This window comes from Hetaerina americana, unplaced genomic scaffold (genome assembly GCF_022747635.1).
Source record: "Hetaerina americana unplaced genomic scaffold, ioHetAmer1.1.p SCAF_2, whole genome shotgun sequence".
Taxonomy (NCBI): domain Eukaryota; kingdom Metazoa; phylum Arthropoda; class Insecta; order Odonata; family Calopterygidae; genus Hetaerina; species Hetaerina americana.
Genome location: NW_027286763.1, coordinates 57964436 through 57991604, shown reverse-complemented (window position 1 = coordinate 57991604; position 27169 = coordinate 57964436). Strand labels below are relative to the sequence as shown.

General features: G+C 41.0%; 1 protein-coding gene across 1 annotated transcript in view; it reads right to left on the bottom strand.

Moving 5' to 3' along the window:
* Positions 1-27169, bottom strand: part of LOC139688305 (uncharacterized) — a 455056-nt gene that overhangs the window by 315759 nt on the left and 112128 nt on the right. Inside the window, exon 3 of the mRNA XM_071585796.1 lies at positions 827-923. Coding sequence (XP_071441897.1) covers positions 827-923 — 97 coding nt within the window. The remainder of the gene's footprint in view (positions 1-826; positions 924-27169) is intronic.

Sequence of the window (27169 nt, the reverse complement as noted above, 5' to 3'; positions counted from 1 at the left end):
AGGTATGATCATAATACAAATTTTTTCGCAAGAAAGGAAGTGCCAACACAGCATCAGATGGGAAATAGCGCAAGAGAATACTGTGGGACAACCGATGGATTTAATATCCTTAAATCAATGCCATGCCTATGAGGTAAGCGAAGCACAGCATCAATAGGGTTAGTTCACAGTTAATTACACCTCGGTAGAAGTGAAAAAAATTACCGATGTATTTTGGTAGAAGCATAAAAATTAGCAAAAAATATCATGCGAGGTTAAAAGAAATAGTTTTCATCAGAGTGAATTCACTGAAAAATATTAACCAAAGACTTGAATCCCCATATTCTAATCTAATGAGGGGGCATGACACCCTCTCGCTACGAGCACAAGAAGTGTGAACTAGAGAGATCTAATATCAGAGACTAATATCAGCGACACCGCTATTAGTAGACTAAGATGAAAATGGCAGAAATGGCACTATGAAATATGTACGTAATTTGCACTTACACTGAGAAAGAATTCAACGGTGAACACTCACTATTTTAGCAGAGCAGTTAAGAAGCAATAGAAACTTATTGACTCTGCAACAAGCGACGGATGAAAATACCAGTTATTGGGCCAATATTTCGAATAATAGACGTCGTTAAAAAATCGCCCATCTCCGAATGCTAATATCTAAAATTTTGAATGAAACAAACGACAACCAACAAAGGTTCCCCGTGAACTCTGTCACTTGTGAAGTTAGAAAACATATTGCTATCGGGAATCTACCAAATGCGGTAGGTTTTTGATGGACACAAGCTGCCGAGCTACCGAACGGTACAGATGTGCAAGTATTTTAACTCACCACTTTCAAAGTCCTCACAGCAGTCAAATCCCATCAACCTGCGCTGCGATGGTGAAATGGAGATGCTGAAGTTGACCGGCGCCGCTAGCATCGGTATCTAAGGAAAAAACAAAAGTATTAATCATTAATGAATGGCGAAGTGATAGTGCAGAAACTTATGGCGATATGAAACTGAAAAAATCCCTGAACAAGGCATTATGCTCTCGATTGCTCAAAGTAGGAAGTTATTCGGGGTGAGTAAGGAGATATAAAAGCTGGCGAAGTGTGGTTTTTTCCTTTGTATGGTCGCTACTTCCAATTTTTCTCCAAAGATATACACCACCACTATGAACATCACTACCACACTAATCAGCACGAAGGTTGTTTATGTTGAGCGAGGATAGATATCACCCTGAAGTATAATCTAGAACGTGTAAAATTAACGCATTCGGAGGAAGAGTAAGTTCTTTCACGAAATTAAATTACACACATTTTTAATATTTAGCGGAGAAAAGTCAAAGTGATCAGGTAAGATTAAATGCTTCCGTCACCATAATCAGGAAAAGCTATAAGGCTAATATCGAGTCGAGAGTATGAACAATTAATAATTAATCGGCAAACTGATATCATAACCCTAATACCAATGGTACCAAGAGAAGTTATTTGGGATTCATGGGAGGAAATTCTAAATAAAGAATTGGAAAAGTTAAAAAGAAAATACTCTAGATTTATTAGAAATTGCTACGATTAGAGAGCCAACGTAACGGGTACGCTGGGGATATGAGTTTGGGACCCTCTTGATTCGCGTAGACATCAGGCAAGACTTTGACTTTGAGAATGGCGCAGGAAACATTGGTTTCCTCGCAACACATAGGGAATTATTACTGCACCAAATTATACGGGTATATTCGATCACCGGGATAAAAGAAGAAAGATAATACATCCTCGCAAACGTATCCAAGAACTCCTTCCTCCCTCGGACGATACGCAATCATAACAAAATCGAACCAAACAACCTGAAAAAATTATATTAACTCACATACTACAATTTAATAAATAAGTCAAATAAAACATTATTTCGATTTTCGATTTCTTGGGCATGAGTGTGTTCGTATACAAGCTAACATATTATAAAGTTAATGTTTAACGTTAAAAACTAATGCTTCTACATGCACGGCCAGTGCCTAACACCCCCGGCTACATGCCCTTGCACTGAAAACAACTAGTAGCACTGTATACAACTCAAGGAGTAAGTTTATCTTGCCAACTGGCTATAACCATGCAATTTCTTCATCACAGCAATATTGCAGAATTTTTCGCGTCATGCCAGAGCTTTACGATATACTTAAACTCATTAAAATGTTGCTTAGAATAATTCTAGACTTTGCTTAGTCAACAACGATCTCATTACCCTAGAACTCACGATAATGGAAGAAATATAACAAATTCAAATGTAAAAATATGGAAACGAAGAACATTTTAATTTAAGCTCCCAATGATCTCGTCCTTTGTCGCAAGTATCTATCCAGACGCACACATAATGGACATGTGCTCATTTACTTCTACCTGATGAATATTCCAGGAATCCTTACCGATTGTACATATGATGGCCATTCTGAAATTTCCAGGCACAGAAGGCCCACATTTTCACCCGGCCAGTCTTCAAGAAATATGACATTCGGTTAACTATACCACATATGAACACGGGAGGAAACGGCAGAAGTGGCATTTGAGGAAAAAAACGATATCAACATCTACCCGAGGGAAACAATGCTTTAGCTGGAGAACGCTCTGTTGACGAGGCAAATATGACCGGCATTCATTTAGCAGCACTCAAATTAGGCGGTAATGCAAATGCAGTCCGCATAAATTTGGACTGTATTAATGACACAGCAACAATTAAATAGGGCCTTTTCGCTTTGATGCATTTCATAATTGAAAACTACAAGAGAATCATTCATTTTATTGATGAAACGTTTCCCTTACATCCTGCCGAAAGAGATGGCAAATATCACACTCAAGTAGCAAATCTATGACACACCATTCACTTGGATTAAACCTAATGAAATTTTTATATAACAACTGCATACATCTATGCTTTCACCTAATACGCGAGCTGATTCCGTCAAAAATTATTACGAGCTAAAATTCATCATCAAATAACATTTTAAACTCATTTTTTTATGCCAAGCATACTTTTTTAGTCACCTGTGAAATATAACTTCTTTCTTCGAGCCAATTAACTGAAGTATTGATAATAAACAATGCAGGCAGAGACTGAGAATGGATTGGAGACAAAAGATGCCGGAGTGGAGGAGGATGGAAATAGTGAAACGGACAGAAGGAAAAACGAAAATATAGATAGGTTAGGGGAGGAGTTATACATATAAGGGTGGACAAGGTAAGGGGCAATGGAATTAAAGGTAGTAAAAAGAGGTAAGTTGAATGCCGTGTTACAGGGTAGAACATTCGGTAGGCGAGATGGGGAGAGAAAAAGAACAGGCATATCAGACAGAATGGAAACAGGAAATATGTGGAGTGTAGTACTAAGTCTCCCTCCCCGGACTACAACCTTGACGTGGTGGAAGGGCTTGTGCGTTCCGATGACCCCTAGAGCTGTACTGGCGGGAGTAATAAAAATTGCTCCTGGTAGGGTCACCCATGCCAGATAGGTCGAAGGTTAGGAGCCAGACGAAAGGTAGTCCACGCAGCGTCTGTTCCTCAGTGAGGCGGCTGCAATGGCGTCTGACCCCAGTGGGGCGGCCAGTAAGTGATGGTGTCACGTTAAAAACACTATTGAGGAAGGCAACGGGAAACCACCTCAATTATCATTCCCAAGAACAATGTGATGGACAATAGAGATATTTTGAGTCCTGGCAACCACGGGGCTCGGCCCAATCGGCCGTGTGTCGTGCCCGGCAGCGGGGGAGGCAAGGCTTCCGCGGTCGTCATCCCACGAAACCCTTGCAAGGGAAAACCAGCAGCAGCAGGACAGAAGACGCAGGAGAAGAAGACCAAATTAGTTAGAATAGGAACGTGGAATGTTAGGACAATGATGAGGACGGGGAAATTGGAGAATGTTAAGCGAGAGATGGAAAGGGGAAATATAGATATTTTAGGTCTATGCGAGGTGAGATGGAAAGATAGCGGGGATTACTGGAGTGATAAGTATAGAATAATATACAGCGGTGGGGACGAGAGCCAACGAGGGGTCGCCATAGTATTAAATGAAGAGGTAGGAAGAAGCGTAGTCAACATAGAGCAGGTAACGGATAGAATACTACTAGTGGAGATAAAAGCAGAACCGACGAACTTAGTTATTATCCAGGTATACATGCCACCGAGCAACCATAAGGAAGAAGAGGTCGATAGGATATACGATCAGTTAGAGGACATGATTGCATGTGTTCCTGCAGGGAAACATTTGATAGTGATGGGGGATTGGAATGCGACAGTAGGCGAAGGAAGAGATGGTGATGAGGTGGGGGACTACGGTTTAGGCACGAGGAATGACCGCGGGGAGAAAGCAGTTGAGTTCTGCAGGAGACAGGGGTTAGTTATCACCAACACTTGGTTCAGACACCACAAAAGACGCAGGTATACATGGAAAATGCCAGGTGACTCGGGAAGATATCAGCTAGATTATATCCTGGTTAGACACAGGTTTAGGAACAGTGTGATAAATTCCCACAGCTTCCCGGGAGCGGATGCGGACTCAGACCACAATTTAGTTGTTATGAAATGTAGCGTACGTTTTAAAAAGATAAGGCAGGGGCGGCGAGTTAGAAAATGGAATGTAGAAGCATTAAATGGGTTGAAAAGAAAGGAATACAAACAGGCGGTAGAGAAAATCATGGAGGACGGTAAAGAGCTAAGTACTATTGAAGAAAAATGGGAATGTATCAAGAAAGGGTTGTCTAAAGCGGCAAAAGACACTATTGGAACCGTTAACGCTAAAAGGACTCGTAAACCATGGATCACGGATGAGATGATTACAAAAATGGATGAGCGGCGAAAATGGAAGAATATAAATACAGAATTAGGCAAAATGAAGTACAAAGAATTGAACAATAAATTGAGGCGGGCAACAAATAAAGCAAAGGAAGCATGGTGGAAGACGCAGTGCGAGAATATGGAAAGTCTGCAGAGGAAGGGGGAAATCGGTGCGCTTTACAGCATAGTTAAATCTTTATCGGGAAGTAAGAAAGGGAGATCAACGATAGCAGTTAGAGATAAGGCCGGTAAGGTAATAGTTGACGCAGGAAAGATCCAAGAGAGATGGAAGGAATATGTAGAAGACCTGTATAGTAAAGAGCTTAGACCAACAAAGTTAGACATTGAAAAGGAACATGACGTAGAGGAAGATAGCTTAGGTCCAGGCATACTAGACAATGAGATAGAAAGGGCATTAAGGGAGATGAAACTAAATAAGGCCGTGGGGGTAGATAACATTCCCGTGGAACTTTTGAAATGCTTGGGAAAATGTGGGAGGAAGAGGCTATATGGGCTGATCCGTAGTATTTATGAGGAGGGAATCTGGCCGGACGACTTTGTGAGATCAGTTTTAGTTCCTATTCCGAAAAAGGTAAAGGCCACGTCATGTGAGGACTATAGGACAATTAGTTTGATATCCCACGCAGCTAAGGTTGTTCTCAGGATCATAAACAAAAGGATAGAGAGTAGGGCAAATGATTACTTAGGGGATGATCAGTTTGGGTTTAGGAAGGGGAGAGGTACGCGTGATGCCATTGCAGTAATGAGGTTATTAATCGAGAGGAATATAGAACACAACCAGGAGGTATTTGCCTGTTTCGTAGATTTCGAAAAAGCGTTTGATAGAGTGAATTGGGAAAAACTAATGAGTATATTGCAGAAAATAGGAATAGATTGGAGGGAAAGGAGGCTAATCCGCAACCTGTACATGTCTCAGACTGCTCAGGTGCGGGTGGGAAACGGGGAGTCAGGATGGGCAGTGTTAGGAAGGGGTGTAAGGCAGGGTTGCCCATTATCACCGTTGCTGTTCAACCTGTACGCAGAAGAAATGATCAAAGAGGCATGGGAAGAACTCGAGGTAGGAATGAAAGTGGGCGGGGAATTCGTAAAATCAGTTAGGTTTGCTGATGACCAAGCTTTAGTTTGTCAGTCAGCCAAGGGGCTGCAAGCATTGCTTGGTGAATTGGAAATTCAGTGCGACAGGTATGGGATGAGAATCAATATTAATAAAACAAAGGTTATGCGATTTTCTAGAAAGAAAAAGGCCAAGCTTAACATTAAAATAGGAGGGCAAAAGCTAGAGCAGGTAGACCAGTTTACGTATCTCGGTAGTGTTTTGGACCAACACGGTCAAAGTAGTAGGGACGTAAGGAGAAGAATTGCGCTCGGCAAAGAGGCTTTCACAAGGAGGAGGGAGTTGATGACGGGGACTTTGAGTAAGGATGTTAAGAAAAGACTCGTAAAAACTTTGATATGGAGCGTAGCTATGTACGGCGCGGAAACGTGGTCATTGAAGCAGGAGGATAGACGTAGACTGGAGGCTTTTGAAATGTGGGTGTGGAGAAGAATGGAGAAGGTGAAATGGACAGAGAAGAAAACAAATGAGGAAGTACTTGGTATGGTGGGCGAAGAGAGGGGTTTGTTGGGAGCAATCCTATGGAGGCAGGAAAAGTGGATGAAGGGGGTGTTGACCGGCAGTGGGATGTTGAAGACTGTGATAGAGGGTAGAATGTTGGGCAAAAGAGGAAAGGGAAGGAACAGGATAGGGATGTTGGACGGGATGAAGGGAGGAAGAAAGTACTCAGAGATGAAGAGGGACCTGATATAGAGTAGGATGATGGATTTTGTGTTTTGTTAGGAGTAATAAAATATTTGTTTGGTGGTTGTGTCAGTCCAAAAACCTACCTTAACCGGTAGATTACTTAAAAAAAAAAAAAAAAAAAGTACTAAGTCTTAAGATCATTGATTTAGTGTCGTATTAGATGGGTCTTGGGGCTTCGAAGTGCAGCAGCCCCTACATACATGATCCATCAAAAGCCTACCTTGACCGACAATTTAATAGCCATATCCATTAGGGACAGTTTGTGTAGACTCAATTAAATGCCTAGGCGTTATCCTCACTCACGATCTCTCCAGGGTGAAACATACAGGGAATATGCGGACAAACTAACAAAATTAGGATTTATAAGAAGAGCATGGGTAAATGCGATGAAAACTTATTTATTTATTTATCGACTTAATTGGTCGAGGTTGAGACTTATAGTACCTTCTTCCAGCTAACCCTTACATCACATTGATGACGATTACATACAACCAAGCCGTAGATGGAGGAAAACCACCTAGGCGGCAATCGAACCCATGACCTCAAGGTTGGTAGGGGAAGTAAGACGTTACACCGCCGCCACAGGGGCCGGGGCGGGGTAACTTCCTCGCCTCGAAAAGGGCAAAGATAATGTTATCTTTCTGTCGTTAGGCATCATTTAGAATATGCTGATGGTTTTATTATGGGATCCTAATGAAGTTGCATTGATTGACGAATAAGATCGCGTGCAGCATACGTAGAGGAGCTAGATTTGTGAATCCGTAAGATAAACTTAGTATCGTATCCAAAATATTAGAGCAGCTAGGCTGGGAATCACTCACGGAGGAAATGTTAAATTAAAAATTAAATTTACAACCTAGCGGTGGCTTGGAGGGCACTAAAACAAATACGCAAAATTTTTTATGGGCCTTAGCACCAGGCACCTCCCTTGTACTCCTGTACTTCCTTACTTAAGAGTAAAAAATATATCCCTCAACCTGGACCGTAAGACTACTTTAAATAATGCTCATAATAATTAATTCTGAAAGGGATACTTAATGGCGCGCTATGGAAAGAGTTTAAAAACAAGTCTATTAATCATTGGGAAATATGTTTTTCCCTTCTCTCTCTTTCCACTTTAATGCGCAGCCTACGATAAATAAAAATCAACTTATAAAAATACTTACGGTTACGATGTTCCAACGATTAAATTCCTCTAAACAAAACTGGCAACAAATAATGAAAATTACAAGTCACGTACTCATATAATGAACTCATACGGCAATAGACTCCACAACCGAACGAGCTGCTTAGTTGATGGGGAATATTAGACCATACACTTAACATTTTAAGTAATTGCGGAATTTCATTAATATACGGTTAAGGGGATAAATATGCAGAAAAACTATAAACGAATGATAACAACAATCTTGGTAATTCCACTAATAGACCGAATATTGAATTTCTTGGATTAACAATAACTTATATAACCTCCCTTGCCTATTAAGGAGTTCAAAAACTGTAACCTAGACGAGATGAACTATTGTTTTTTCGCGAAAACAAAATCGTACCAAATTCTACATAAGACATGCACCAACGTAGAACATATCCGGAAAAAATAAAGGGAATTTATCTTTAGCAAAAAGCAAACTGTCAATTTTAGCATTGGAAATAGCACTAAAAAGTAAAGTGAGGAGTTGGAATTCCTAAACCACAATTCGGTGCATACATTTCCAGAATTCAATCTGTCTCGTCAATCATTAAGTGTATGATAAAATTTTTTCATTAGAGAATAGTTTACTTCTTCTATACTGACTAGCACTTCAATAATGCATTGCAATGCAATGAAAACGCCTCCAGAAAAACTCACTAAAATCCAATAAGTGTTCTTCAAGTATAAAATTATTTCGCAATGCAATTAAATTTTTCTAAGGGGGTTAATGTTTGCTCATGTGCGAAATAAATCCGTAAATTGTGGCATACTAGCACGGAACACTAATCTTCCACGGCAGTGGTGTTCGCAAGGAACTACGGAAACAAGGCTAGGCACGCCGGTGCGCAAATAAGGAAAATCAGTACAAAAGTATGCGACCAATTTCAACTAAAAATGATTAAGAAACCACACATTGCTACTAATATTCATTTGAACAATATTCAATGAATTATTGACGTGTATCGTGCGCATACACAAGTTACATGTTTTCATGCGGCTCTATCAAAAAAGGCGGCAGCTTATTAAAACAATGAAGATTTCGCAAAAAACAATTAATTTATAACTCAAGGACTCATAATTAAAAAATAAGACCCATGGGAGAATTTTTGGGGCCGAAATTAGCTCTGGTTATGTCTTCATAGCAGTGATTAAATTGACCTTAAAGAAAGAAAATATATTCCTCCTGAGGCCGTCATTTATAAATAAATAAATTTGATTTAACAAAAAAAGAGACGAAAACATCTAATAATCATCTTCCCCAAAATATTTTTGGGGAAGTCTAATGATTACAAGGAGCCGACGTAAATCCCCAAAGAAAGAGTAGATCAAAGGCTATTTTTAACCCATTAATTGTTACAGACAAGGTTGACGCATGATCTAATTTCCATCACCTAAAATATTACAGATGCTCAAGGATAAACTTTCTCTCAATGATAAAAACTATATAAAACACTATTGTTTCACAATATAAAAATTAAACCTTGAAAATGGCATTTGACGTCGAAATTCATGCCGCATTAATAACCTACATTAGTATAACAAGACGTAGCAAAGTCTAGTTAATTTCACCCACTATGGAGAGACATGCGTAAAGTTTAACTATTCCATATGCTTTAGACGCGAGGGAATTAACAGAAAACTGGCATACGTCGTATTCACCAATGCTTACGAAGAACACGCATTCACGAAGTGATCATGCACTCTACGTGCACGGAAGAATGATACCTTTTCAGCGGCTTACACTCTCTCGAGACGAAACGAGGGAAGACATTTCCACAATCTTGGCACAAGAAACCAACCAACGAATGAAACATGGACCATTAAACGAAGTGAACGGAAGAACAAAACAAAAATACGAAGAGAGCTACCCACACCTCTTATCCCATCACGCCACGATAATTCCCTCGCGTCTTCATCCCCTCACCCTCCCGCGCAAGATGACCCCGGGCGCGAACAAAGACAAGCGACGAGTATCGATAAGAAGAAAACAATCGATCTCCATCAACTTCTTCCCCGTCTCCCCGCCCCCATTTTTTATTAAACCCGCCCCGAGTCGGATCCGAACAGCATTTCCGCGTGAAATATAAACCCCTCTCCGCCCTCCGGCGGCGGTCAATTGACAGCTCTCTCTCGGGGCTGCGAGAAAGGTACCCTGGATATAGAATGACTTGGGAGGGTGAAGGGGCGGGGGTTGGAGGGTCGCCGAGAGCAAGAGGATTGCTATGATATAACGTCACGGTGGGGGAAGGAGAACCTCGGGAAGCCGCCGAGGGAGAGACAGAAGCGGGCGGGCAGGCGGAGGGGAAAGTGGGCGGATTATGTCGTGACCGTAGGCAATCACTGAAGGGCAGCTTGGGATTGAGGGATGGGGGAAGGGCTAGGCAGGCGGGGAAGAGAGTTGCGGAAGGAGAAGAAAGGGAGAGGAGGAGGGGGTGAGATACGAAGCGGCAGAGGGTGGGACGGTGCGAGGGGGAGGGGGGTGAAGAACGGAGGATTCGTTTAAAAATGAAAATCGCGTATGAAACGGACGGAGGGAAGAAAAAACGTTGAGGGATGGTGATGAAGTGAGGAATCGGCGTTTGTGTGAAGTCATTAGTGGAGCTCGCTAAAGGGATGATGGTGCGAGGCAGGCGCGCCGTTAAGGGAGACGCGAATGGTAGGGGAGTGAATAAGTTGGGTGCCGACAAAGAACCGACGAGATGAAGGGATGACGGGGTGGAGAACAGATTAGGGGTTGGGTGTCGGGAGATCAAGGGAGATAATACGCTCAAAATGAAAAGATCTGGGGCCATACTCCGACGATAACGAAGAAAATACAAAAATTAAGAAACAACCGAAGGGGATGATAAAAGAGAAAACATGCCATATCCGACGCGGGGAAACCAAATGTGACGGGCCTATTTACCTTTCCGAGAAAAAAATGTTCACTCACAAAATGTGCCATCAAATTATATTCATGCACCCATTGATTGGAACAAGACGATGCGGAGAATCCACCGCGATAAGATAGGTTTTAATGGAACCATGCACTGCATGCCACGGTACTCCTAAGCCCTAAATGAAAGAACACCAAGTATCTTTACACCCCATGCTACATATTGCAATAACACATTCTTAAGCTCTGAGTATTCTCTCCTTTCCCTTGATTCCGTCCACTATGCCTATTCTTTTCCTCTCGCTACCTCGAGAGGACGGTCCTATTTTCTAAATACAAATAAAAAATATAGTCAATTCTTGGAATGAGATGACAATGAATGTGTAATAATTAGTACGATTCGATCTTCTTCTCCAAGTAGTACACCATTAGAGAAACTAAACAAAACGAAGTTGGCATTCAAATGCATTCCGTAAACATAGCCCAGCACAAGCTTTAGTAATATCCCCAATACAGGGACCTGTATACTAGTATTTTCCGGAAAACGAAGACGGGTCAATAGCCTGTTCAGCAACCGCAAAAGTCGACTAATTCAATACAAAATACTCTGACTCGCATCAGAAAATGTAAAAAGACAAGAACGCATAAGTATATAAACTCATACATACACATAGGCCTGTACGTACAGCATGAAAAAGTCATGAACGACGTGACATATAAATATAGTTCAAGAAAATGAGTCAAGATTTTGATTGACAGGGAGCATAAGCAGGTACACTATTCCACAACGTTACTCAGTTCAAATATTAGCATAATCATTGGTTCAAAGCAAACAAATAAGGTACAGCGTGTTGCAAATTCAACTTTTCACTCTGAACTCTGTTTCTTGTTGCGTGAGGAACAAAACACCCCAGTATAATTTATTCCCTCCATATGAAAATAATAAATGGATATTACGAAGATATTTTCTAGCTCTAAGGAAACACATTGGCCTCCGGAGAAAGAAAAAAAACACCCCGCCGACATGCATCAATAGGAGCACAGAATGTAAAATAGAAAGGATCGATGAAAAAAACATGGAATTGATCCTGAGTGGAACGCACATACTATGTCCGGCGAGATGGATACGGTAGAGGAGGCCGGTAAGGAATACGAGAATGGTAATTAAAGCGCAATTATTAAAAACACCTCCGCAAATTCACGTGGAGTGGGGCGTGAAGGCTGTGAAAATAGAACGCCGGAGTTGGCGAATCGCGTGAGGAAAGCATAAAAGTGAGGAATGGAAGGGGAGACCACTTTTTCCACCGAACGATTTAGGATACGAAAAGGCATGAATAACGTCTCGGGAGGAGAGCTGGGCATCGCTCGGTAGCCAGGGGAAATGAGGGGGGGAAGGCGGAGAAAGGGGACGGCAGCAGGCCACTGTGGGAACGGACGGCGAAGTCAGGCCATGATTCTTCCGACTGACGCCGCGTGTACATCATTAATAATTAGAGAGAGAGGCCATGCGGAGAACTCCATCATCGCCGCCACTTAGGCTCCAATCGAAGCGAATCGCTGAAATGCAGATGAAAAAAAAGGAATCGCTTTCGAGAGCATTCGAGCAGATAACATTGCCTGAGGAATGATGGAGTAACGTTCGTACCTCAGGAACAGTATCAAAAGGAAAATATAATATTTCAATTCCTTTTGGAACGTTTGGCAATTTGCATTTTAATTGAGCGTTTTCTGAAGACAACTATGGCCAATTAAAAAGTTTTCCTTTCGCAACAAACGCACGCTGCCGAGTGCAATTAAGAAGGACAATAGGAACAAATGGTCATCATTTCAAGCATTATCCACAGCGAACAAAAACTAAGTGCTTCATGCAAAATTTTACTTTAATGCATAACCCCATCTTATAAATAATCATAAATTATGACTCAGGAGATGCCGAATCACTGTGAATCTTGGATCAAAACGCATACAACGTTGAAAAGTAATAACCATCTAGTGGCATTTTGAACATGACTAGGCATCACTTGACAATTACTATTTGAACATGATGTAATTACGCTCACTTTAGCATTTATGTGTTGGTTACTGGAGAGGTGAATTACGCTAATAGTCCACTGCCGACAGATTAACGCGGACAGCAAGGGTGCGTCATAATGTAATAGCTTTTAAGTTTACTTCACGTTTTAATTATCCCTAGATAAAACGGTAACTCGGAATAAGCGCGAGAAATTTGTGTTTAATACCAATCAATTAGTTGATTTTTCTACATTTTAATTTGTTCGTAAATAAACCAAAGTTAGTTAATAATAAAGAGTCCTGGCATAGATTTAAATTACTGTTCTCTGTTTCCGTCGCCAGATAAATTAATATAGTAATACCTGAGGTAACAAATGCAATTGCCTACATAAATTAAAAACAAACTTTTGCATGTTTTATTTAATAACATGCGAATAAATTATTAAAATTCGAGAATGATGTTTTACGTGCGCCTAAACATGAATAAAGTTGGTACATATTTATTTTGAATTCTACATAGCTTACACGTATAGCTAAATCATTGAATGGAAAAGAAGGTCACACAGATTATATGAAGTCGTTCAACTTGAGCAAACATAACTCGGGAATAACTGGTTTCAAGCAAAGATAAGCAAGAAAACCACGCCATGGTTCACTCTTTTACATTAGAATCCAAAAATAGGGCGTTCAAGGCATTCTACTCAATAAGGTAGCTTTTTGGACGGACCCTGTAAAAATCATTATCTACGTATCACGATAACTTCCCCATGTTTGTCCAACATTATTTCCCTCTTCATTTTTTAATAATTTCTACCAGCCTTCGTGCTATCTAAAGAGCCTCTTCTCTTCCTTCCTCTACCCTGCTTGCCTAAGTCTCCCTTCTATCACGGCCTTCAACTACCTTCCAATATTTCCTTCATTTACTTTCCCTGTTTTTTTTCAGATTTTCCCCAGATACTTCCAATCTACTCCCACTATACTTAAAACTTCAGCGCTTGTCTTTCTCTTAGTCTAAACCTTTTTCCCCCATTTTTGGCCACACCTACACCTAAAAAAATCCTCTAATATACGCTCAACCTCTTGCCACCAAGACCAGATGTCACATCCATAAAGCACTACACTATTTACATTTATTTAGCGTACCTGTTATCAATTTTCTTCTTCCTAAAATTTTATTTCGCTAACGCAATCCATCTCCTAATGTCTTTATTACAATAAGTCTTTTCCTATAAAATACTATCCTACCACACGAGTTTCTGCACTCATACGAGTCTATTTCTTACAACTTTGGCGTTAGCCTAGCTTTCCTATTCCTCGAAAATTTCATTGCCTTCATTTTCTTGTGGTTAATCTTCTTCTCATATCTTCCAAATTGTTGCTGTAAAGCAGCCAATAATAACTGCAACCCCTCGGCGTTTTGACCAAATCTACTCGCCTCCGGCTTCTATTCCCAGCTCAAGCTATTCCCATGCCGGCCTTCTCACATCCTCAGCAATTCTTTTAATAACCTTATTTTCCGAAATCATCGAGGTGAATGAAAAACGAATCGTTTCTCTCGGAGTTCCTTCAAGAAAGAAATACATTAGTGCAGTCCACTCTTCTGGGTGACTACTCCGTTTACCCGAGGTTTCGCTCCCCGAATTCAAAACCTAAAACTCCACACACTCGACCGGGGTTATTTTTCTCCTCCACCGCAAGCGGGAGATTGGGGGGGGGGGGTGCGGGAACGGAACGAAAGCGTTTTAATGGGGTGGGAAACAAAAAAAGTATACGTGAAAAAAAATGACAACCTCCCAAGAAGAACAGGCGGAGTTATTTCTACTTCTCCACACTTGGCAAGGAGCGCTCGCGTCTGGAGGGTGGGATAAGACGGGCTTGCTTGGGAAGGGGGGGAAGACGAGAGGGGGACGCGGGAGTGGGGTCCCTTGAGGAATTGAAGCGAGCACTTCTAATTATTCGACAGAGGGAGAGAGGAGAGAGAGGAGATCCGCGCCCCTTTTGCTCTCCGTGCCGACCCTCCACCGCACCCTCCTCTCCCACCGTCGCCCTAACGGTGGGACTCGGCACATAAAACGGCCGTCTCGATAGCATATAAGAAGCACAGACTTAATTCAAGTGCCCTTTTTTTTCCTCAAGACAACACGAGAGACAGCCGCTCACACACTGAACCACCGTTGACTCGTATTCGGTCAACCTCAGATGCTCGCTAAGACGTGTTTCCTTGAACGGGGGTGAGAGGGGCAGGGCGAGAATGAAACGGAAGATACAAGACGAAATCAAATAAATACACTGACATCCATCAATTAACACTGAAATAATCAAACCTGTTCTTCCAATTCCGTGGGTACCTACACTTAATTGCCTCGCGGTTTACCAGAGCAAGGACTCTGGTAGAGAACCGGTTTCTATAATTTTTCGAGTTTAATGAAAAAATATTTTTCGACGAATTATGGCGAAAGAATTGCATTAGTTTCCTTAAGAATGTTGGGACCTCATGCCGTCAAAAACGGGAGTTGAAACATTATTATGTACATATCTTCCGTCACATTCTGAAATTTGTTGAATCAAAACAAATAAATTAGTTTTCCTATGATCGAATTTAACTTTCTAGACTATAAAAAAGTTCGCAAATGGGTAGCTGACTTCATGGAAACGAAACTAGGCATCGAACACGAATAAGTACCCCAACACATAGTGATACACGTGATAACGACTTGCAAGGCAGATTAAATCACCACAGAGGCTGATGTTGCACAGTAACGTGTCATGTTTTCACAATCCTTTGGCAGCTTGGTTGTAGTATTCCCAAAAATTTTAAAACAATTTAGTTAAATATATTCTGTATATACTGAATGTAATATGCGGGGCAGCAATTTAGCGCAATCTGGTAACAGTTTCAGCACCAGATTCCTGGTTCACAATAATGTTGGGAAACGTTAGGAAACATCTATTCGATATACACTCGACCAGGATGAAACACACACTTGAGCAACCCCACTTGAATTTCTGCGAACGAGGTTCTAGCATGTTATTATATTCACTAGAGTTGAAATGTTAAGAAGTTATACCATGAAAAAGGTTCTGATAATGGACATTAAACGAGTTTGCATCTTACATACCCTCCCGCCCTATTAAGGGAAGGTGATTCCGGTACCGACTAGTCACTTATTCTCAACTTCCCCAATCCCCCACAACCGTCTGATTACAACCTCACCTCATCCTCACCTCACAAACAAGCGTACGCCAGTCTCTATTCCTCTTTATTAGGAAAATTTTTGCTCTTATAAGTACTTTTAGGGTGACGTGAATTCATGGAAACCATGGACCGTCTTGATAAATTCGTGCAGTTTCTTCTTTGTTTAAATTTAAACACGCCATTGGAATTGACTCTTGTAACCGTTCACACTGTTCTATGAACTCGGCCGTAAATTCTGAGTTACAGATTCTGTTTTTAAAATTTTAAGATCCAAGATGCGGGAAAATCCGTCATTTTATTTTTAATTTACGATGTTTGCCTGGCCGAAATGCAAATAAATAGCACACTTGAGTGAGTGATTATTTGAAAAAAATAAATAAAATATGACCATTGGGAAATTCAGCACTGAAATTCTCTGAAAACGTTTACGGTTGGGAGATCAGGAACTATAAGAAGGTGTTTCATACCCTGTGTCATTAGAATACCAAGCTCGAAACAACACCGCTGGCCTATTCTGATGAATATTCCATTTTTTTACCTACTTTTCGCGAAACGCTCCACAGCAGTTGCTAGGGACACTGTACGAGATAGATTAAATACCTCTACTTCTATTTACTGCCCTGAAAGCCACCGCCTGGGTGTGTGACATGGGGGATAGCTCAACATCATACGTATACCATCAAATATTAAGTGCTGCTCAATTGTTATTTTCCAAAAATATGGAAAATATATTTTTTTATCGACAAAAACCAGGAATCGCACTTGTACCACAGCAAGCGTAAGCAGTTGGCCACACTGGGACGAGATTACGAACCTCGTACTACACCGTCGTACTACAGCATAGCAACCTTGGCTTCCGAGACATTGGATAATATTTTTTTTTTTCAAATTTAGCATGAATCGTTTCTCAAAAACGTCAACGAAAATATAAGGTAGATATTGCATATGGCATCCCATGGTGTAACTTTATCAACATAAAGTGAATCGTCCATGTATCATAACAGATGGAGTTGTGGAAAATATAGTTAACAGATTATTACTCATACAATACAATGTGATTTCTCCTCATCTCCCAAAATTTTGGTTTTCGTCGCGAATTAATGAATTCCATTCACAAGGTTATCTGTCAGCGGAGCACCAATTTTAATGCATTTAAGTCAAATATTTCGTTCCAGTTTCAAAGAAGGGTTTCAACCTAGAGACTAAAATTGAAACGTAGCAACATTAGGCTCACGGTGAGACGCGAAATCGTGATTGGAATAATAACAATACATTGTGGATTAATTACAAAATTATACTGAACTCAACATGGGGCTCTTGCGAACAGTGAATCCTAATGGAATTGCTTTAACCTGTTTCCTTCTTTCAGACGGTAAATTTGCTTTTTTTAAATGACATAAAAACTCGACAGGAATTATTTTTCAAACAAATACTGTCACATTGTCTCGGATAATTCTGCGATGGCTTTATGAGCTAATCCTCCGTGAAACTCTCAGAAAATTACGATTTACACGCGCGTCACCGGAGTTTTAATTATGCTCTTGGCTGGGCACACAAACTGCGGCTTTCAACGTGCCCCGGAGTGGCGGCCAGTTACTATAGCTACGCCCTTAATTGGAGAGGGTTGGAATGCTTCCATCGATCCGTCCCCTCGCTCGCCCCACACCCCTACTCCTAACACGCTCCTCATGCCAACTTCGGGTTACGTCGCTCAAAAGGATGAAGATGCGAAAAAAGAAATATTTCCCCAAGCCGACGGTAAAACGAACAAAACGCCTCGCTCGCCACAGGGGGTTGGGAGTGAAGGGAAAGGGGAGGGGGGAGGGAACGGTGGTCGCCGGAGAACTTCGGAAGACGTACCAGTGCACACACAACTTGTTTCTTAATGGTTTTCCATCGTCTCCTGTTTTATTTCCCCACCCACCTACGACTGCCCCCATCTCACCTGCCTTCCTCTTAAACACTTGCTCCCTCCTTGCCAAAGGGGAGGGAGCTAAGTGGCAACGGAGTGGAGTGGATGTCCTTTCTCTTCTTCTCCCCAAATGTAAGGAAATCCAAGGTGAGGAGGAACGAGGGGGGGAGGGAGAAGTGGAGGGAGAAGGGAACGACCGAAGACGTGACGGTTGGAGTGGAGGCCGCGGGGAGGTGGGAGAGGGAGGCTAGGCACTTGGGAGGACGTCGAAAAATTCTGAAGATGCGGGCGACGATGATGCAGACCAATGGATCCCCACGTGGTGCCCACGAGCAGCACTGCTAGTAAGGGGCCAGCGCCACCTGAGCGGGATGGCGCTGGGCCGGCACGTTTCATCGCAAAAGGACTATTAATTACCATTACCATTATTATTATTAACTGTAGTTTACTAGCTTTGGGTAGGTTTACGATGAATCCTTGGACTACACACCGACCGTACTCGTAAGCCCTAACTAACGTGGCACAAAATGTCCTCAAACCCGGTACTGCACGTTACAATAACTCGTTCTTTAGCTCTGCATACGAGTACTTTCGTACTTTCGAGTACTCGTACTTTATACTTCCCTCAAATCCATCCAAATGCCTATTCTCTTCTCCGCTTCGCCTCGCTTTCCCAGCATTCTCTCCTCTATTACTGTCTTCAGCAGTCCACTGTTTCTCAACGTCTCCAAAAAACACTTTCCCTGTATTCTAAAAATTTCTCTCAACACCAATCTCTCTTCCGCTACCATGCCTAGTACTTCATCGTTTGTTTTCCTTTCCTTCCATTTCATTTTCTTCATTATTCTCCTCAACTACGTACATTTCAAAGGCTTCCAATATACGCTTTTTTTTCCTCATAGATACGTACCCTTTACACTTTTCCCTTTCGGAGTAGGCATATCTCAGCATGCTTCTTTCGCGCATGTCACGTTCATATGTATTTAAAACAAGCTATTTTATTCCTGAGACGCCATGTTCCCGGTCCTGACTGTCTCCGCGACCATATTTACCAATGATGTCTATCCTTCCTTTCATTCCGGTTAATCTTCTCGCATTCCTTCTTGTACTTTGGCAATTCGATACCCTGAGGATCCTCGGGTTTTAAGTTGTAATTAGTATTGAAAGCGAGCCATGCGGAACAACCTGGCTTTGGTTTTGCTAGTAACATTCACCTGAAAATATGCCAAAATGACTGGTAGGGTGCCATATTGATTACATTACAATCACTCACACGGTACGGATGCAACAGTCAAGTAACTCTCCACACTAGATTATTCATAAAATCTAACTAATATCTTGGACAAGTTATATTAAACGTATGCTCGATTCAACGATAAGAAACATAATTTACAGAATCGTATCATACTATTAGAGTTATAAATAGCGTGCTAAGAGCTTGTAAGTCCTTCGACTGTGAAGAATAAAATCGGATCACAGGCGGGCGATGCAAAAAGATAGACAATGAACAATTGCTGAAAGATCGATTGATTACCTAATACGTTCTAAATTCAACTGGATTAGGTATATTAATGTCTATACCCTCAATCCAGTACCTTGGCAAAGTTTTAAAATTTAGGTATGTTTTTACATTTCCGTTTTCATATACTTGTGGAGTGTTTCAATCTTCACGTCTATGAATGGCATTAAAAAATGCACCCTTCCAATCGAATGTCGGCCAACAGTAATATGCTTTAATTTTATTTCACACCCCGCTTGAAAGTAGCAGATGCACTAGCGAAGCCTCTACCAGAGGACAAGATCTATATTTTCATGAATCTTGTGGAGAAGCTCTCGCTGAAAGTACCTTAATGTTCTGCTTACTTTAAAGATATAAACGTAAATTTCATTTTAAAAAACCGAATTAATTTTTTTGAAGGCTTGAGCTTGCATCATTTAGCATTGAAACGAGCACCACTGACAGTGTCCCCAGTAAGGGAGCTTCGTTACTTAGAGGCATTGCCTAAGTAAGGGAAACGTTCAACTGATATATGACTGACTATTATTACTGAGGACTGAATTTGTTTAAAGGCGTTACCTCTTCCATAATTGGACTGAAAATCTAAATTATTATTTGATCAAATGTTGGTTGCTCTTTTTCATACATAATGAAATCTTGGGTGTGCCCATAGTGATTGAATGACCTGGGTACGCGTTAGAAATTCGATTCGGTGATGCTTCCAATAATATTATTTTTAATAATGATGACTTCCAGTTAATTAAAAAGGATTTTACCGAACGCACTAGGGAGAAAATGCCATCATAACCGACTCTCAATTCAAGTATATGAGGACATACTTTCATGAATTCTTATCACAGGAGATACTAGCAGAAATCCATGTTATTTACTGAAATGTTAATAAAAACATCCGGTGCACAAGAACCTATGAGTACCATCATTCTTACAAGAATCAGTAAATGCCAAAGAATACGAAGGTGGAATTTGTTCAGATATGGATGCAATGAATGACATTTTTACGGTCGAAGAACTGATTATAAACAACAATATGCCACGAGGAAACATTAAAAAACTACCACACATAAATAAAGACCTTTTGGATGAATACGAAACTAATACAATCCATTGACCACTTCTGTTATGAAAATGAAAAAAAAAATACAATTTTAATCAAGGCCAGTAGTTACGAACGCTTATGAAACATTGTCTAAGCTACGTAGAGCATAAGGACACTAAGGATCTTTGAACGGAATATTATCTGTAGTGACCATTGTCCTATAAGAGAAAAAGAGATATAAAAAATAACAAACTGAGACACACTCGTGAAAAATAAACTTATAAGGCGGGAGCATGATGCGTTTCATTAAGGAAAGAAGAATTACTTCTCTTGAACCTGTGCTGAGAGCGCTATGAACAGATTCTTGGAGGAAAATTGAATACTTCCGGAAGAGAGGGATATCCAAGAGGCGATGAGTGAGCGACTTGAAAGGGAGAGAATTGAAACACGAGGGCATTCGAGAAGGTGAATTCGGAGTGCGGATGGAGGCAAAACAATCCAAGCCTGCAGAGCATTGGAGGAAATATCAGAAACTGAACATCTCGACGCTGTTATTAGTGGATTTCAGCTAATAGAAACCATGGCTACAGTCTAGTCCATTTGTAGAGGCCGAGGTACAAGTAAGTTGTCACATGTATGACCATGCGTGTGTGTATGTGAATATATATATATATATATATATATATATATATATATATATATATATATATATATATATATATAATATATATATATAATATATATATATAATATATATATATATATATATAAATGTAATCTACCGGTTAAGGTAGGTTTTTGAATGGACGTAATATATATAATATATATATATTGAATGGACGTAATATATATATATATATATTGAATGGACGTAATATATATATATATATATATATATATATATATATATATATATTACGTCCATTCAAAAACCTACCTTAACCGGTAGATTACCTAATAATAATAATATGTATGTATAGTAGTAGTTTTGAGGGGAGGCGACCGACAGCTAAGGTCATTTGCGCCATAGGGGATGGACAGGAAAGGATGAAGGGTGGAGAGAAACCCGGCGTCGGCATTAGCCTACTCTTTACGAAAGGCGCCAAGGGGTCCGCAGTTTAACGTCCCATCCGACGGACGGCGTACTCACTCAAAGTGCCCTCCACAAAGCACCTCAAGTAGGGATCGAGATACCTCTGAAAAATATTCAACACCGCCGGGATTTGAACCCGCGCCCTCACGGTGGGAAGCCAGTACGTTAGCCCCCGCACCATCTCGATCCCCTTGTATGTATATATATATATATAATATACATATTTGAGTGCTTGATTCATAGAAACAATTGAAATTATTAATTTCTTAAATTTTACCCCCAGAATCTCAACTGCCACGAACGTGAGATTAGCGATGCTTGACCACAAATTCAATATTCGTTTATTTTCTATGCTGTCAACATAGAGTTGTGAATGCTATTATTAAACCTTGCACAGTTCCACTGGAGCGTCTGTTTTGCCCTGTTGACCCTATTTCACTCAGTCCCGGCGAGGACAGTTCCATATCAAAATTCCTCCCTCTTTCGTTCTCAACGATAATGAGTTCGGAGAACACGGAGGAATGACAGGAAGCAAAAAGTGCACGTAGATTCCGCTAATTAAAACTGAGTAGAATGCCTACTGCCCCGCCATCTGTGTCCACGCACAGCTTGAGGCGGGGGAAGGGAGGGAGGATGATGATGATCTTTGTTCACCGCAACTTTCGCAGGTTTTTTTCGATGCTAAGAGTCATTCTTGGTATTTTCCGCGCAAGAGGATTCCGCACGACCGATGCCTATTCTCGGATACAGCTGGATTCTACGTGGATGTTGCAAAGGAAATACAATGTATTTCAAGCTTAAGAATTTGATTTACGATTCAGATTATATTATGATGACCCCTCGCGCCGAAACCCATATTAAGGCTTTGAGAGACTGTGCTGCAAAATTTATATGGCCGGACGTGGAGTTTGGAAATAGTGATGGACTATGAGGAGGACATCACTCACCCAAAACGGAAAAGGAAACCGATGACTGCCTGCCTCCATTGTAGATTGTGAATATAATAATCATCCAAAGAATGGGGGAAAGCCGAGGTGATGAGACGTGTACTTGGGTATTTTTATAGCCCTTACGCATTTAAAGATAAATGACAAGGGTACTAAATAATACATGCTTTCATGTAGAGATAGGACGATCGTAATAAGCTATTTAGCTTAAGATTTATTTGAAATGAGAAGAAGCAAAAGAAAAAGGCACACTTGATCGCAGAATTATTTTAGTGAAGAGCATACGACAAGATCAAAAGACTATGCTAATTTCGGCGGTTCTCAAGAAAGCTTTCCACAGAGTGGACTCTACGATAATGTTATATATTTTAAAAGATATTGAGTATTAATAGGGGGATCGAGATGGTGCGGGGGCTAACGTACTGGCTTCCCACTCAGAGGGCCCGGGTTCAAATCCCGGCGGTGTTGAATATTTTTCAGAGGTGCTTTGTGGAGGGCACTTTGAGTAAGTACGCCGTCCGTCGGATGGGACGTTAAGCTGCGGACCCCTTGGCGCCTTTCTTAAAGAGTAGGCTAATGCCGACGCCGGGTTTCTCTCCACCCTTCATCCTTTCCTGTCCATCCCCTATGGCGCAAATGACCTCAGCTGTCGGTCGCCTTCCCTAAATACTACTACTGGAGTATAAATTTGATATATGACTTACATGTATGCATCCGATACTAAAATGCGCATGTAAAATCAATACTCTTAAAGGGCATTGAGGGAATTGATGCTTAAACTGATATTGACAAGCAATGAATGAGAAACTAAATCATAGATAACAAATGAAGCCCATTCTTACTTTCTGAAAAATGTTTGTTACGTTAATCCCGGCTACACACACATACTATCCACCCAAAATTTCTCCTTTCGGATACAAGCGGAGGGCTTATCTGCTGTATCACGCTATTAGAATAAATTTATCAGATGACGAACCGAAGTGTCTTACACCGTGTACCAACAAAATAAATTCAAAATACTGGAAATCCGGTTTTTCCTGTGGGCGGGAAAATCACGTACCAGCTCAAGCGTCGCATGTTCACATACACACTTGGGGCATAATTTTGGACAATGATGCAAAGTGTGAGTGAAAGGTTATCTCAACAGCCGGAATGTTTAATACCTTTTAGCTGCAAATCAATATAACAATACCTAATCACAGAAGAGTCAAATAAGTAGAATTTATTGTCATCATTACCATTCAATATTGACCCACGGATCCAAAGGTCACAAATGAAGTAACAGCGATGAAAGCCAAGAGTATTACTTTCATAAGATATTCATCCAAAACAATTGACTTTTACTATCACATGAAACTCCAATAAATGACCACTGCGGATGCGGAGTGTACGATACCTTGCCACAAGGTACTTAAAGATTATTCGCACGTTACCCCTCGATTTGAATCAGAAAATAAAGAAATAAAAAGATGACCTCCATAACCCAAATACATTTTCATAAATATCCCCCCCCACATAATAATTAAAATTCAGCCATGTAGTAATCCCTAAAACACTGAGGAAAATTTTATATGTAAATCTATATTCCTCCACTTTATTTTTCCTTTATCAAAATAATTTTACGTTCAGGCGTCATTATGTATTATTAACTCTGAAAGCACCATGAAAATTGCCATATATCCATTAGGCACTTTAAATTAATTAATTCATTAATTAATTTAAGTGCCTATTTATGATAATGAATTTATTAATTCAAACATTCAACCAGCTAAATTTGAGCGCTGGAAGGACGACAAGTATATAGCAACACGAGGGAAAATATACAACGACCTCACAAATGCATTCATTTATCATCGCCACTAGGCGACTGAATGAACATAAATATAACTAAAATGTGAAGATAACCCCTGGTTCATCAGTAGAAATACTCGAATTAGGAATCATACGCCAAATTTCACCCTCATTTAAGTCACTCCTCTTAAGGCCGGAATTTGCACAGGATACTCCCAACTCTTCTTTCTTTACGACTTCTCTGGGGAAATCTTAATGGCAGACAATAAATCTGAAAACATTTAAGTATCCTCGGCGTGTAGCCGAAAAAAAAATCAAAATGCCTGGGCGCTGATAGACCAAAAAACACAACCTAAAGAAGGCCGCCGCTTGGGAATCCACGCGGCGGAGAGAAAGCGGCCGTGCATTCGACGAATGGGATTATCGTATTGAGTTTGAAAAGGCGGGATAAAGAAACTGAATCACGCCTCTCGATCAGTTGGCCGCCTCCTCTCACGAAAACAACCGGCGATGACTCTTTTCTCCACCGAGAAAAGCCGAAAATGTGAGACATTCCCTCACGACCTCATGAGAACTCAGCAAGAGTCTCCTCCCCCTCTCACCTTTCGATTGGCAAAGAAAATATTTCTTCGCACTCACGTGCTAAGAAGATGCGACCAGCCTCCCCTATGGACGAGGAAAAACCATAAGACTCGTCATGTCACTAAATGGCGCTCACTCAGCATTTAAAATACTTAAAATCGACCACGGAGGACATTTCCGCCTTCGGTACGCCACAGGACGCTTCGCTTGAAAATGCACCGTACCACGAACAACCGCACTCCCGAAGCCCTCGGCAAACAAGGTCGGAGGGACACTCTGGTGTGCCTTGGGTAGAATATTAAGGAGCCGTAAGGTTGTTTTTTTTCAACTTCCTACATCTCGCTGCCTCCCACACGCCCCGGGGAAGGATGGCTGGAAATTGGAAGCATGATTCGACAAAACTTTTTCAGCGGACGGGCGGTCATTTACGGGGGGCAAAGGGAAAGGCGGGGAGGGAGAGAAGGCGGGAGACTCGGTTGCCGAAGGGGTCCCGGCCGCGGAAATGTCTCGACGGCGATGAATGAAAGAATCAATACGCCATCCGTCACGCCCCAGACCGTGGCGAATCCAGAACTCGTTAGCGCATTCACAAAATGGGTGAGGGGTAAAGGAAGACGACCCGGCGGGGATGATTGAAAACTTTTGGCGGCGTTGAGACGGAAGCAGACGCGCACGACTCGCGATGACTCGCATACGTGTTTCATTTACGGCCGCCTTTTGTTGTGGCGATAATAACGCTTTTAAGGAGGGTGGTGAGACCTGGGAGGACTGGAGACGTGGGGAAGGGATGAGGAAAACCGATTTCTAAAACGCTAGGGATGGTCGCTGGTGGTTTTACCATTCCGTCGTAAAGTTGTACGACTTGGAGACATGGACTCAATGGTGGATAATGGCGATCCTCAAGTAGAGCCCATGCTAAAAGTTCGTTAGAAAGATTAGGGCTTCCAATTCGTTCCGTGACGCAGAGCCTCATAAACGGCAATGGTCTTGGTACATAGCGGACGTCGCACATGCCGCTCATTCGTGCGGGAAAGCTTACTTTGCTCCCTGAATTCCATTATTGCATACCCAAACGGATTGACGCGTTACGCAGTGGAGAATATGCGGTAAAGCTGCTCTCTTGACTATACGCATAGGTTCTTCGGCGTAATACCAAAGTGCAGATCGAAAAATTGACGTGATTAACGCACAATAGCGGGGCGCAATCCGCAGAGAAGAAAGAATACGCAATAATGCTACTTCAGAACAGTTTGAAGAACAAATTTCTCATAAATAGTTAGAGCACTACCGATTCGAATTCCAAACATATAATTTTATTATTAACAGGTGTCATGATTTTCAAAGTTAATTAACGAAGAAGTTTATTACTGGGACGCCAAGGACCAGGAAGCCAGTTTCTAAGGATGTTTTTGAGCAAATTTTTCTCATTATTTATTTCTGTCAAACCCTATATTTTCCCCTGATCACAATCGACGTATTCTCTCGTCACTTAAAGAAGGCGGATAAAGAAAAATAATTTACTAAGTAGGTCAAATGAAAAAAGGTACGATTCCTTCAAAATGTATACATCCAGTTTAGGGGAAAACGGAAGATGAAAGGTAAATGAAAAACCACATACCTCTATAAAGAACACCAAACTACAAATATTATACGATAGTGAAAACAGTAGATATTAAATCCCAGTCATCGATTTCTACGGTGAAAAATATATAAACTTTAGGATGGAAAAACTGAAATTTAACTTTCAAAATTATCAAGCAATTATAAAGGAGATTTCTCCTGCAAAAGAAAAAGCTGCTCATCTTCAAATCCGTCAAACAATCTGTCAATTGCTGAACCATATCACACACATCACAACGCACAGTGACTAAATATCAATTTAATTAAGAATTTAAGAAAATACTTATGCAAGGTGATGTTAAATACTGCAGACGCCAATGTATATTAATAGGAAATAAATATACACACATCGGAATATTTAAAAAAAAACATCGACCTAGCATTCATGGAAAAGCGCCTGGAATGCATAAAATAATTTAATTATGATATTTTATGTGGTCTATGAGCCGATTAAGAATTGAAGGACCAAACCCAAGGATTTCTCAAAAGAGAACACTAATCTCTCCGTCCGCCAAGGCTGTATGTAGGCCGCAACACACGATTACTGCCTTGTTCGTCAACGACCTGCGGCCAAGAAACTAATAACCTTGAAGACCTTAACAGCAACATAATCGGTTACTTTCACGACTCCATCACTCTAAACCCACTCATTGAAAAAAAAGAAAAAAGGAGATAGGGAAGGAAAAGGAGTTCGGCTTACAAGTACGCTCGACCGTCTGCGACGATGACATCCGAGCTGAGAATAATCGCTTCCTTCTATTAAATGGAAGAGG